We start from the raw sequence: 12,751 nt of genomic DNA on the forward strand, positions 1-12,751 counted from the left end.
TTCCTGCACTCGTAAAATATCTTTGTCATTGTATAGAGGAAATTGTGTTTTGTTACCAGCTTCGAACGAGGTTTGGGGTGAGGAATGCAGGATTGGAAGAGAGTAAGGGAGAGGGAGAAGGAAAGAGCGAAAGATGGGAATGCAACGGTGAGAGGAAAGAAGGGACGGAGAGATAAAGAGAAAGAGTAGCGGGAAAGAAGAGTAAGTAAAAACAAGCTTGGTTATCCAAACGGATCGGCAGAGGGAAAGGTTACGACTTTTCTCTCTAAAGGCTAAGAGAATATTGCCTGTAGTACACACACACACACACACACACACACACACACGGCACGTGAAGCTATACGATGTGAATACAGTTCATGTAATTTCATTCGTTTCAGTCTCACGATTTGCCTGATGTCTGTCAGTGAACAGTTAGTATTTCTTTTTATTTTGCGCCACAAAAATAAAAGGCGATGCTTGAGAGCGTCTTAATTGGAGTGAGTGTTGCGGTGATGATCGGCCAGGCGTTGATTGGGACGGCAGGGGCCGCCGGGAGGCCAACCGTATCCAGGTCTGTCACAAGATTTGCTGTTTTTCACCCAGAACAGCCTGTCTTGGGCAACATTCCTCCAGGCCTCCTGGGCGAGGCACACCTGCGCCACAAGGTGCATGACGTCGCGTTCATGCTGCGGGCGTTTCGCATGGTAGTGAAGGATACCCGGCTGCACATCCCTCAGGATGAAAAAGATCCTCTCACTAAAAGATTTCCAAAAGTGCGAGTGCCGGAAGACCGCAAAGTGCGTCGCCACTGCAGGCACGACTTTGTCTCCTGCGTCACTTACCTGAGCAGGGCGGCGCGAAGGCTGGGAATGAGCGCCGAGAATGACCTACTGACGCTGCGGCAGGGGAGGAGAAAGGGAATGTGCATCAAAGGCAGCCGACGACTGCGGATATTTTGTGATCACCGTCACAAGAACACCAAAACGAAAAAGGAAATTCGAAATGCTGTTGGCACTTTATTGAGTACATCAAGTCCAAAGAAATGGAAAAAGAGAGTAAGACCGAGTTTACGTGAACGCCTGAGAGTCACAAAACCATCAGGTGGATATATATCTTTCATTCTTTCACTACTAAAGAAATTCACCCAGAAAGTTGTAATTTCAAGTGATAACTCGAGCGTAAGTAATAGCAGTTCCGTTGACGGCCTTGAGTTATATATACAAACAGTGACGGCGATGCAATACATGTGTTGGTACACCATGCACGGTGTCCCCTACCTCGCACATCTCCTGCAGTGCGACTCGTCAGCTCCTAACCAGACCAGGCCAGACGGGGACTCTCGTGCCAATAGTTACGGCGATCCCTTCGGCTGTGCCCTCTACTCTTTCTGCCCCAATCCGTGTTGCGGTGACTTGCAAGAACCCAGTTTGGAAAACTGCTGGAACCGCTTCAACAACCCGTGTCGCTTGCATGGGGCGAGGGGCGGGCAGGGGTGCAGTGTTAACCGGCAACTAAATCTAAACTACCATCTGCTTGTTGATGAGGGAGTACAGATCTCGTGCGACTGTGGCACGGGACGTCGCTTCGAGCCTGCAGCGCACCTGTGTGTGTGGCAGGATCACTGTGCTGAACCCGCCGCCTGCCCGAACCCACACCAGCTTTGCCTCAACCACTACGGCGGCCATGCGTGTAGATGTCATCCGACTACCGATGGCAAGAGTATAACCAACGCTGTGTGCCGCTCTACATCAAGAACATAACGGAGGCGGAGGAGACGAGGAGGACTGATAAAGGGAAGGAGGAGGAAGAGGAGGAGAAAGTACTAAGAAAAGGACAAGAAAGAAAAAAGAAAGTACCTTTTTTCAAATGGCTTCGCGATGTATTTCAGAGGAGACTAAAGGTTCCTCAAACACCAAAAGAAAACTACGAGTGGGGATTGGTGTGACTGATTTCCTGACGTGCGAGGATTGGGAGGAGTCTCGTGAATATGTACACAGAATATTTGCAGCCTCGGAAAACATACAAGCTCCTAATATGTATTTTCTTTAATGAAGAAAGCCTTATCGCTAAATTTGTTTATAACATAACATTCCTGCGTTATTAAAGAATTTAAAGACAAATGCCAGTTTATAAAATGTTAAGCACAGTATGAATGTACAAATAATGTACAGTGTCGAAAATTCCTGAATAAATCAAAGAAAATAAGGTGATTATAAGACGTCCTTGAGATTTCATTCACTTGGCACATGTTCGGTGGCTACCCTCCACACAGCTGCTCCTCTTCAAGTTGCCACTTTGTCGTACTGCAGCACGGTTATGTTTCGCTCAGGCGTGGCGGCGCGATAGGACCAGGGACAAACTTCACTGTCACAGGGTGAAGAGTTACGAAAAAGTGGCTTTCAGTTCTATGATATCTTGAAGAATCCTATTTGTTACTTTCTGCTACTAAATTTGCTTCGTCATCGCTAGTCGTTTAAGCATAAAAGACACATGTGACCGAAATACACGCGTTTTCATGACATCTCTCAAAAGCTCTCAAAAAACTGCGGGACAAGAGATGATAGGCCAGTGCTGACCAAACCTATTCATAAGGTTATTCACTCTAGTTTTGACAGTAAAAAATAAAAATAAGTATTAATCTCTATTAGAAACTCAGAAAATAACATGGTCACAAAATAATCGTGAACATATAGAATGCATAATATCATGTACATGTTACATGGTAAACTTTCCTTCACAAAATATCTTTTCCTACCGTGCACTCACGCCCCATGTGCACCGCAGCACCACACACAGGTTGACAGTGTGCAGGGCTGACTCTTATACCTATGTGGTGTGAGCAGTGAGTGTAGGATTGATGCCAGTCCTTGACCGGAGACGATTGCTGAGAATGTATGAAGGTGTTTCTTCACACCTTGTCACACAACTCTTACGTAATGCAGCAGGTTGAGCTTTCCCATCGCTTCATATTAAACTTGCCTATCTAACTTGTCTCTGATACTTCTGTGCCATCAGTGCTGTGAAGGTCGCAGTATAGATTATAAATGTAAAATAGATAAATATTATAAAGATAGATTAAAAGGTAAAGAAATTACACTTTTGTCTTCAAGATAACTTGCAAATTATAATGAGGTCCGTAAAACAGTTTTAACCTCTAGCCAAGGCAGATACAATGATTTCAAGCCGAGCTAGCAACTTAGTATTGGCAGTTGGGCAAGCGCCGGCGCCCAGACTACACGAGTCTACACACTAACGGATGACGGTAAGTGACTGTGAGGGACACTGCTGACGTTAAGGAACTCCTATGCGTGTTTTCATGCTCCTCATTCAGTTATGTGACACAATAGATAGATAAATAGCTAGAGAGAGAGAGAGAGAGAGAGAGAGAATGTGTGTTTTGGCTTCGGACGCAGCCCTTTTTGGGACCAGATGTTCTTGACATCACGCACGAAGTGAACACTTGGCAATGTGTTCACCGCTCAGTCGCACTGTCGCGGGTTCACTGCTCGCACTGTTTGCACTCAGCGTCTTGATACCAGACAGCGCTAGATTTTGTAATTCTTGCTGGAAAATAAGTACTTTTTGGGGCAAGTTTTATAAGCTTACACGGGTGTATAGTTGCACGCAAATGCATCTGAAATTTAAGTAAATTAATTTCATGATAACTGACTGTATATAACATTGTTTGAGTCTCAGTTCATAATTTCAGATGATGTTCTTAAAACAGCATATCAAGGCAAGCAATTTATCATTTCATACTATTATCAACGGATGTATACTGATACATAATTTCATTTGAGTATAGCAAATAGCAGACAAGTCCATGCAGTACATAGAAAACATAGTATTGTGTCGCAGACTTAATGCTTTCCGGTACGATATCGTCAGCTGCTGGCAGCAAATCACAACAACACTCCAAGCCTTACCAGTCTTCTTAATTAACGGCACGAAGTTTAGTGTCGTACGTCCGCCAGTGGTGCTGATTATTTTTTTATTTCACTGATTATCTTTATATATAGGACGTGACAGTGATATCCATATTTTTCAATACTCTCAGATAAAATGCAGAAACTGAAATTGGCATAATTTTATTTTTAGTGTTCATGCTTACTTAAATAAAAATGATTATCTGTTTTTTAACTTTATCTTATAATTTGATTAACAAAGACTTTTTATACACCAGCAAGTTAAAATAATAACATTGAATTACGCTTCTAATTTTAATGCACATGTGCAACAATTCATGTTGTACTTTTTTTCTACACATCGATTTCCAGATTAGCTAAGTCATCCCTTTGCCCCAGGAACTCGGAAACGATGAAAAATTCTAGTGCTGATAGGTGTCTACGAGCCTAGCTGCGAACAGGCCTGATTTCAGGTGGCGGTGGCGCTACCTCTCTGGACAAATCAGTGTTTTATTGATGTATGTATACTCCAATTTCAGGGAAGACCTATGTAGAGAGTGTATAATGTACTAATACTGCAAGTGATCATCGTGAACAAAATGGCAGCAAGCGGTGAAATTAGGAATCAGATTGGCAATGCGTCTCTCCTGCCAGTGACAGACTCTCTGACTCAGATACCCCACGCACTGCCAACTGGTTCGGCTTTCATGTTGTGCCTGGGATTTCTTCCGTGCCACCTGCAGCCTACTTTGCTATCCTCCCGCTGGTGTTTTCTCTTAACTGTGTTAGGCTTAGACCAGTTCCACACGAGCGTTTGTGTGGACACGTCGAACAGAGACACAGAAACACACCAAGTGTTTATACAGGAGTTTATCATGCTTTCACGTTTCACTGACCAGTATAGGGCCCTACCGCCAGCCTGAGTTCCTGCCAGAACCTTCCTCTCAGTCATCCACTGTCTGCTCAAGATGAACGTTTCATGGAAAAATCCTGTGTTTGTTTATGCAGCAATTCAAGCAATGGAAAATGGAAAATCGTCTAAAATGTTAGTTTACTGATTAACTTTAAGAGGCTATTTGATGTCCCCTTTTCTTTTCACTCTTTAGGGACCGGCACCTCAGTGGGCCTTTTTTATCACATTTTTCCTGCCCTTGACTGGTAGTCACTCTTACATTAAAAAAAAGAAAAGTTATGGTCAAATATCTATGGATATTTATTATTAATTATGACTGTTACATTATACTGCACACCAGAGCTGTATCCACAACTGCGGGACGGGATTTAAATCTGGCCTGCCACCCAGCTAAAAATGATGACCAATGTGGCAGAGCAACGGCAACTGCGTACTCACGCACCATAGCTACTATACACTAGAACATTCGTGGAAAAGCACCCATTGCCACTAGTAGCCAGCAAAGGACGCGTGTCAAGAAAAGACAATGCGTCCTTGCTGGCTTCTGCGTCGTGTGAAAGGTCCCATTGAACTCCCTGCTTTTTCACATGAGAGTCTATGCACGCGCTTTCGATGAAGAGCGTTTTAACATTCAATGGAGTTCAATGGTACCTTTCACACTACGCGTCGCAAACACGTGCAACACAGCACACACACACAAGCCACCAAGAGCATATCCGTTCATTCTGGCCCATGTCTCCTTCCTGGATACTAACTGCAGTGGGAAATTTCACAGTATCCATGCCTTTCATTCTTGGAGCATTTTCAGTGCACTCTCTCTTCTCTCAAACTTAACTACACACTCTTTCAGCAAATTTAAGAAATATATCATTTCTCTCTCACAGAACCAAAGGTTCATGCCGAAAAATCGCCGTTATCACCAGTGACGCCGGAGTGTTTCGTGACAGAAGACCACGTGCGGGCAGCGCTTACGACAGACAAGGGCACCACCGCACAACTCACCGCCTGGAGAATCGTGGACTTCACTAAGAAGGGCGACAATTATGCCTCTGTAGTGACCAGCGTCGAGGTGAAGTATGAGTTCGACGGTAAAAGCTCCGAAGTGGTCTATGTGGTAAAGATTAACACAGGAAAGACCATTGGAGGTGAAAACATTTTTGATACATTTTTCCAAAAGGAATGCAATTTCTTCCTCGACATCGCACCTGATATAAACTCTGTATTAAAGGAGATTGGTCACACAGAGATCAACGTTCCCAAATGTTTCTATATAAGCCTGGAAGAAAGAAAAGAAGTGATCTTCCTTGAGGACCTACGAGCTAGAGGCTACAAAATGGCTGACCGTAAGCAAGGGTTGGACAAGGCTCACACTACCCTCGTGCTAAGGGAGCTGGCCAGACTTCACGCCGCCTCCCTGCTGCTGCAGAACAAAATCCCTGACGAACACTTCGGAGAAAAGTACCCTCTTTTAAAGATAGGATTAGCTTACTTCTTGCAAAATTACAGTTCATTGCGTAAAATTTTTGAAAATAGTGTGACATTTACCAAAGATATCATAGAAAGAGTAGGAGGATACGAGAGATTGTCTGCCTGGACAGACACGATCATCCCATATATAGTGGACATCTTGGATCAGATGGGTTGCGGCGAGCCTAAGGTGGTGTGTCACGGAGATTGCTGGATTAACAACCTTCTCTTTAGGTAAGCTGTAACTATTCTTTGCATCATACATATTTCTATCACGCACTTTTGTTTCTATCTACAAAAATATGAATTACACCAATATCATCTTTTATTTTTACCACATCACTCGCTTCTTTTCAACTACAAAGCTGTGGTGGAAAATGTTTGGTTGTAGCTCTTAATCAGAGTACAAATCCCTTTAGCACATTGTGTTATGCGTCTCGTGACCTCCTGCAGGTACAGTGAGACCGGCTACCCCGAGGATGTGATGCTTCTTGACTTGCAGATGACATACCTCAGTGTTCCTGCTGCAGATCTCAACTACCTCCTATATAGTAGCATGACGGGGGATGTCAGGAAGCCCAACATTGAAGCCTTCCTGGGCTCCTACTACACCACTTTCAAGGACGTCATGGAGGCTGGCGGCAAGACAGTACCTTTCACGCAGACACAGCTCTTCAAGGACTTCAGGGACAGGAATGTCGCTGGTTTATTGTTTGCCATAATATTTTTGCCTGTCATGGTCTTTGAAACTGAAGAAGTAGAGTCATCGAAAGATAATGGAGAGGATGTTGAAGATTACCTTCGTAAGACGAGAGACAAGGCGATGGAAATGCTAGACACAAATCCTATTGTGAAGTCAAGATTTATGTCTCTTTTTGACGAAATTATGGAATTAGGAATTGCTCCATGAGAGAGAGAAAGAGAGAGAGAGAGAGAGAGAGAGAGAGAGAGAGAGAGAGAGAGAGAGAGAGAGAGAGAGAGAGAGAGAGAGTGAGAGAGAGAGAGGTAAGAGGCGCGTGTGTGTGTTTTATTAATGTATGTTAAGCCAACGTTATCTGTTTACTTATCAAGTAGTAAGTGTCTAAATAAAAAAATAAACATATTTATGCAAATCAAACGTCACTAATCCCATCAAAAGTTCAATCATTCTGTCCTACATCTTCGACGTAATCTTAATATATACCAGTCGACTTTTGTATTTCGCAGGTGGTTATACATTTAAGGAGGCTTTGGCTAGAATTAGAAATACGGATGTAACCCCTGTGGTATACGGTGTGTTGCCAAGGAGGGGACTGGGATGTGAATGGCTGTCCAGGGCTATTGCAATAAATTGCAGACTTGCTGATCACTGCAGGAGTAATGGATGGGCGTTCATCGATAACTGGGACCTCTTTAACGGCAAAGACACCTTGTATACCAGAGATGGACTGCATTTATCACGCCAAGGTGTTCGTGTTTTGGCTGGAACACTTGAAGGCGAGTTAAATGCACTCCGGCGCTTTTTTTCGGTAGTCAGGAGAGGATAGGGACTTCGGTGATCCATAGGTATGAAAGAATAGTCAAATCTAGAAAAGAAACCAGTTTAGAAAATGCGAAGAATAGTTTAAAAGTGTATTACACGAACTGTAGGAGTATTTGAAACAAGATAGATTTGCTGAGAGGAGCAGTTTGTGTTGAAAATTTTGATGTAATTGTATTAACAAAAACCTGGTTAGATATGTCAGGGAAGGTATTTGATCAGGAAGTGAAAATTGATGGTTATACACTTTTTCATAAGGACAGGGAAAACAGAAGAGGGGGAGGAGTGGCTTTGTACGTCAAGGACACACTGCCATGTTGCATAAACAGCAGAATTAAGACAGATAACAAAACAGAGTCTCTATGGGTAGATATTAAGGACGGGTCTCAATCAGTAGTAATGGGTTTAGTGTACAGTGCCCCTAATGCTTCACACCAAATAAACTCTTCCCTATGGGAGGAAATGAATAGAGCAGCCAGGTACAGAAAGGTATGTGTAGTAGGCGATTTTAACTATAGGAATGTTGATTGGAGCTTGATGGTGGGTAACAGGGAAGCAGATGAGTTTCTTAGGGTCATTCAGGATAGTTTTTTAAAGCAAGTCATTTTAGAACCCACAGGGGGAAATAATATTCTAGATTTAATTCTGACAAACAGGGAGGAGGCCGTTATGCAGGTGGAGGTTGGTGGCCAGCTAAGTAACAGTGATCACAAAGAAATACGGTATACATTGAAATGGCATGAAACTTTTAGAAAAAAGAACAATAGGAAAATACCTGATTTCAGGAAGGCTAATTTCGAGGGCTTAAGGGAGTATTTAAAAGGAGTCGCTTGGCAAAGGGAAGGCAGAGATAGTCAGGTAGAGGGAAGGCAGGATCAGAGAAGGGGGGTGAAGTGCGAAGTCGGAGCGGGACAAATGGGAGAAGCTGGATTAGAACATGGGAGGATTCCCGGTCAGGTGAGGGTTGGTGAGATTTATACCCACTTTCTAAACAAAATGCATGAGAGTCAGATAGCTAACATTCAATATAAAGTAATATAATCACAAAGCAACGACCCTAAGTGGATGACAAACAGATTAAAGCGATGCATAGGGCAAAAAGGAATATATATATATATATATATATATATATATATATATATATATATATATATATATATATATATATATATATATATATATATATATATATATATATATATATATATATATATATATATATATATATATATATATATATATATATATATATATATATATATATATATATATATATATATATATATATATATATATATATATATATATATATATATATATATATATATATATATATATATATATATATATATATATATATATATATATATATATATATATATATATATATATATATATATATATATATATATATATATATATATATATATATATATATATATATATATATATATATATATATATATATATATATATATATATATATATATATATATATATATATATATATATATATATATATATATATATATATATATATATATATATATATATATATATATATATATATATATATATATATATATATATATACATAAAAGAGGCTAAAGGCAGGAGATGAGGCTTTAAGGCCCCTATACCATGAATAAGTAAGAACAGTTAATAAGAGGTTAATGAGGAGGGCTAAAAGTGAATATGAGTTGAGGGTAGCCAGCCAAGCAAAGACGAACCCCAAGGGATTATTTTAGTTATACAAGACGAAAAGAAGAGAAGAAATAGGTCCCTTAAGGACAGCAAATGGGGAAATGGTTAGTTCTGCGGAAGAGATTAGTAGAATTATGAACGAGTAGTTTTTAACTGTCTTCACCCAGGAGAAGACACAGGAAATCCCAGATAGCGAACAGATATTTAGGGAAGAGGATAGTGAAAAGCTGACAGATATTCATATAACTAAGGTGATGGTAGAACAGGAGATAGATAAACTAAAGAAATTCAAGTCACCAGGACCTGATGAAGTATATCCAAGAGTTCTAAAGGAATGCAAGGACGTCGTCAGCGAGCCTTTAGCGGTACTTTTTAGGATGTCACTGTAGTCGGGTGTAGTACCGTTAACGTGGAAGGAAGCTAATGTGGTTCCCATATTTAAGAGGGGAGATAAAATCCGAACATCTAATTATAGGCCTGACAGCTTAATTTCAATTGTGGGTAAACTAATGGAATCAATAATAGCGAAAAACATTAGGGAACACCTACGTAGACAAACACGGCTTGATAAATCACACACAACATGGAATTACGAAGGGAAAGTCGTGTCATACAAACTTGTTGAGTTTTTATAGTAAGGTTTATGAGGCGGCAGATAAAGGTGATAATTATGACATTCTATACTTAGATTTCTGTAAAGCCTTTGACAAGGTACCTCACCAGTGGCTCTTAAAAAAGGTTAAAGCACATGGTATAAGGCTGTATTAAAGCGTGGTTAGACGACAGGCGACAGAGGGTAGTAATTGATGGATCTAATTCCGAGTGGGGAGAAGTAGTTAGTGGGGTGCCACAAGCTCAGTTTTAGGGCCACTATTTCTAATATATATCAAAGACGTGGATAGTGGAATTAATAGTGACATTAGTAAATTTGTAGACGACACAAAGATAGGTAGATTAATTAGGTCCGATTCGGATGCCAAGGCTTTGCAGGCAGACTTGGATAGGATGAAAGAATGGACAGAATGGCCACATCTTGACTATGCGGTACAATTCTGGTTCCCATATTTTAGGAAGGATATAGCTCTGTGTGAGTCAGTGCAAAGGAGGATGACTAAAATAGATACAGGGAATGAGGGATTCTCCCTATGAAGAAAGACTGAAAAAACTCAATCTGCATTGCTTAGAGAGACGTAGGTTAACAGGAGACCTAATAGAAGTATTTAAGTGGTATAAGAGTTTTAACAAAGGTGACATGAATGCAGTTCTTAGGATCAGTAGCGGGAACAGAACCAGAAATAATGGGTTTAAACTTGAAAAAATTTAGATTTAGGAAAGAAATGGGAAGAAACTGGTTTTCAAACAGAGTGGTTGATGAGTGGAACGGTCTCAGTGGTCATGTAGTCAGCTGAGTCAATAGGGAGTTTTAAAAGAAGTTCAGATAAGTTCATGGATGGGGAAGATAGATGGAATTAGGTAGCTGAAACACACAGGGACTGCCTCGTATAAGCCTGGCGGCCTCTTGCTGCTTCCCTCTTTTCTTATGTTCTTATTTCTCAAAGTTTTCGCAGCATCCTCCACATCAATCAAGCTTGAAAGTGCGGGGAAATCAAAAGCTTGGGCTGTGAGACGGTGCAGGAATAGGCCCCCACGGTAATAGTTCATTGCTGTAACGGTATTCATCAACATGAAATTTAAATAGGAATCACTTGAACCAATCCAACACCACCCACAAGACGCTGGTGGTGGCAGTCGACGCTATCATTCCTGTCAAATGAACTAAACAAGAAGGAAATTGTAGCTCCATCACTGTGACTTGCAACTTTCAAGGGATGTGTTTCACCACTGTTTATTTTCCATAGTGCCGGTCACGCGTACTACACATGCCGCTCTCCATCACAGTTACTAAGTGGTCGCCTCCCGTAATGCTCCAGCATCTACAAAAAGGTAACTTAGCGGGAAGCTGTGTGAAGTGTTCATGTTTGCCTGAGACATGACTGAGGTTGGAGAAGTATTGATAAACTCTTGCATTTAAATTAAATGTTGAGAAACTCTACTAAGAGTTCAAAATTTCATTATTTTATTCGGGTTTCTTGAGGAGAGAGAGAGAGAGAGAGAGAGAGAGAGAGAGAGAGAGAGAGAGAGAGAGAGAGAGTACAGTAGTAACATGATAGTACTGCCAGATGACTGCCCCAGAAAAAAAACACCAAACGGTCACTATTACATCAAAGATAAAGTAATAGCACATGATAACACTCTGGTAAACATAATAAGCACATAATAAAGTTTCGTCCCGTCCGTGCAGAGAAACAGATTCAGGGTGACTGGGCAGGAAGCTCATCAGTGAGTGCTTTCCTTCTGGAGGACAGATCTGCAGCATATACTTTGTTTCCCGAGAGTCGCTATGATAACATTAGCAATGATGTACGTTTGCAGCGTTAAGCGTAAACATTGCCATATAATGGAACATAGCAAAATGCATGCCCTTTTCCACACATTCCCGACAATTACAGTTACACACATTATGAACTAAATTTGTAAGCTAAAACAAGTTATAAATCCTGAAGCTGATATAATGAAAAGGATTCGCTCAAGTTCCCGTGATGGCTGCTGACCAACACAGCTAATCTTGTGGCCTGACAGGACGGTGAGCAGGAGTAATTTTTCATCAACTGAACTTTTAACGAATATGAACAGATTCACTAAGTACTATAGTACGCACAGGACTTTCTTCCCACTAAGTTTGGAAAACACATTGGGAACCCGATAAAAAACAAGACGTGGTATGTGAGTCAAAGATAACTGTCACACACAAGACGCTCCACGCTCCACCCACCCACTGCGAGAGTGCACGTGTGACATGAATAGCCTGCATGTGAACACTGGTGCACACTGGGCGTTACGAGTCAGTGCTTTGTGTAGGAGCGTTGTATTTCATGACGTCTAGTGTTTCCACACTGAGTCTGGCTGAGGCCACGCGACACGGCTTACCATTGGCTGCGTTCGTTATCTAATTTAATTTAACCATGATCATGGCACAGCATAGCTAGGATCGTCTTTAGACGTTCAAGTTTACGTAAAGAATTACGTAAAGAAAATCAACATGGATACATAATCTTTAGTATGCAATTTGTATAACTATATATAACGATTTTTTCTAATATGCAAACTGCCGTCTTGATACAAACTCACTGAATATCCTCGGTCCGTCCTTTACGTACTCATAATATTAACAGGAAACTTCACATCTCATCTCTTGCTAAA

The 12,751-nt window shown here is 41.0% G+C and overlaps 1 protein-coding gene across 1 annotated transcript in view; it reads left to right on the plus strand.

The window, feature by feature from the left end:
• Positions 1 to 7,379, plus strand: part of LOC123506478 — an 8,436-nt gene extending 1,057 nt beyond the window's left edge. The window contains exons 3-4 of the mRNA XM_045258590.1: positions 5,685 to 6,501; positions 6,721 to 7,379. Of these exons, the coding sequence (XP_045114525.1) occupies positions 5,685 to 6,501; positions 6,721 to 7,177 (1,274 nt within the window). The 3' untranslated portion in view covers positions 7,178 to 7,379. The remainder of the gene's footprint in view (positions 1 to 5,684; positions 6,502 to 6,720) is intronic.
• Positions 7,380 to 12,751: the final 5,372 nt, after the last annotated feature.

Source organism: Portunus trituberculatus, chromosome 20, assembly GCF_017591435.1.
Source record: "Portunus trituberculatus isolate SZX2019 chromosome 20, ASM1759143v1, whole genome shotgun sequence".
NCBI lineage: Eukaryota > Metazoa > Arthropoda > Malacostraca > Decapoda > Portunidae > Portunus > Portunus trituberculatus.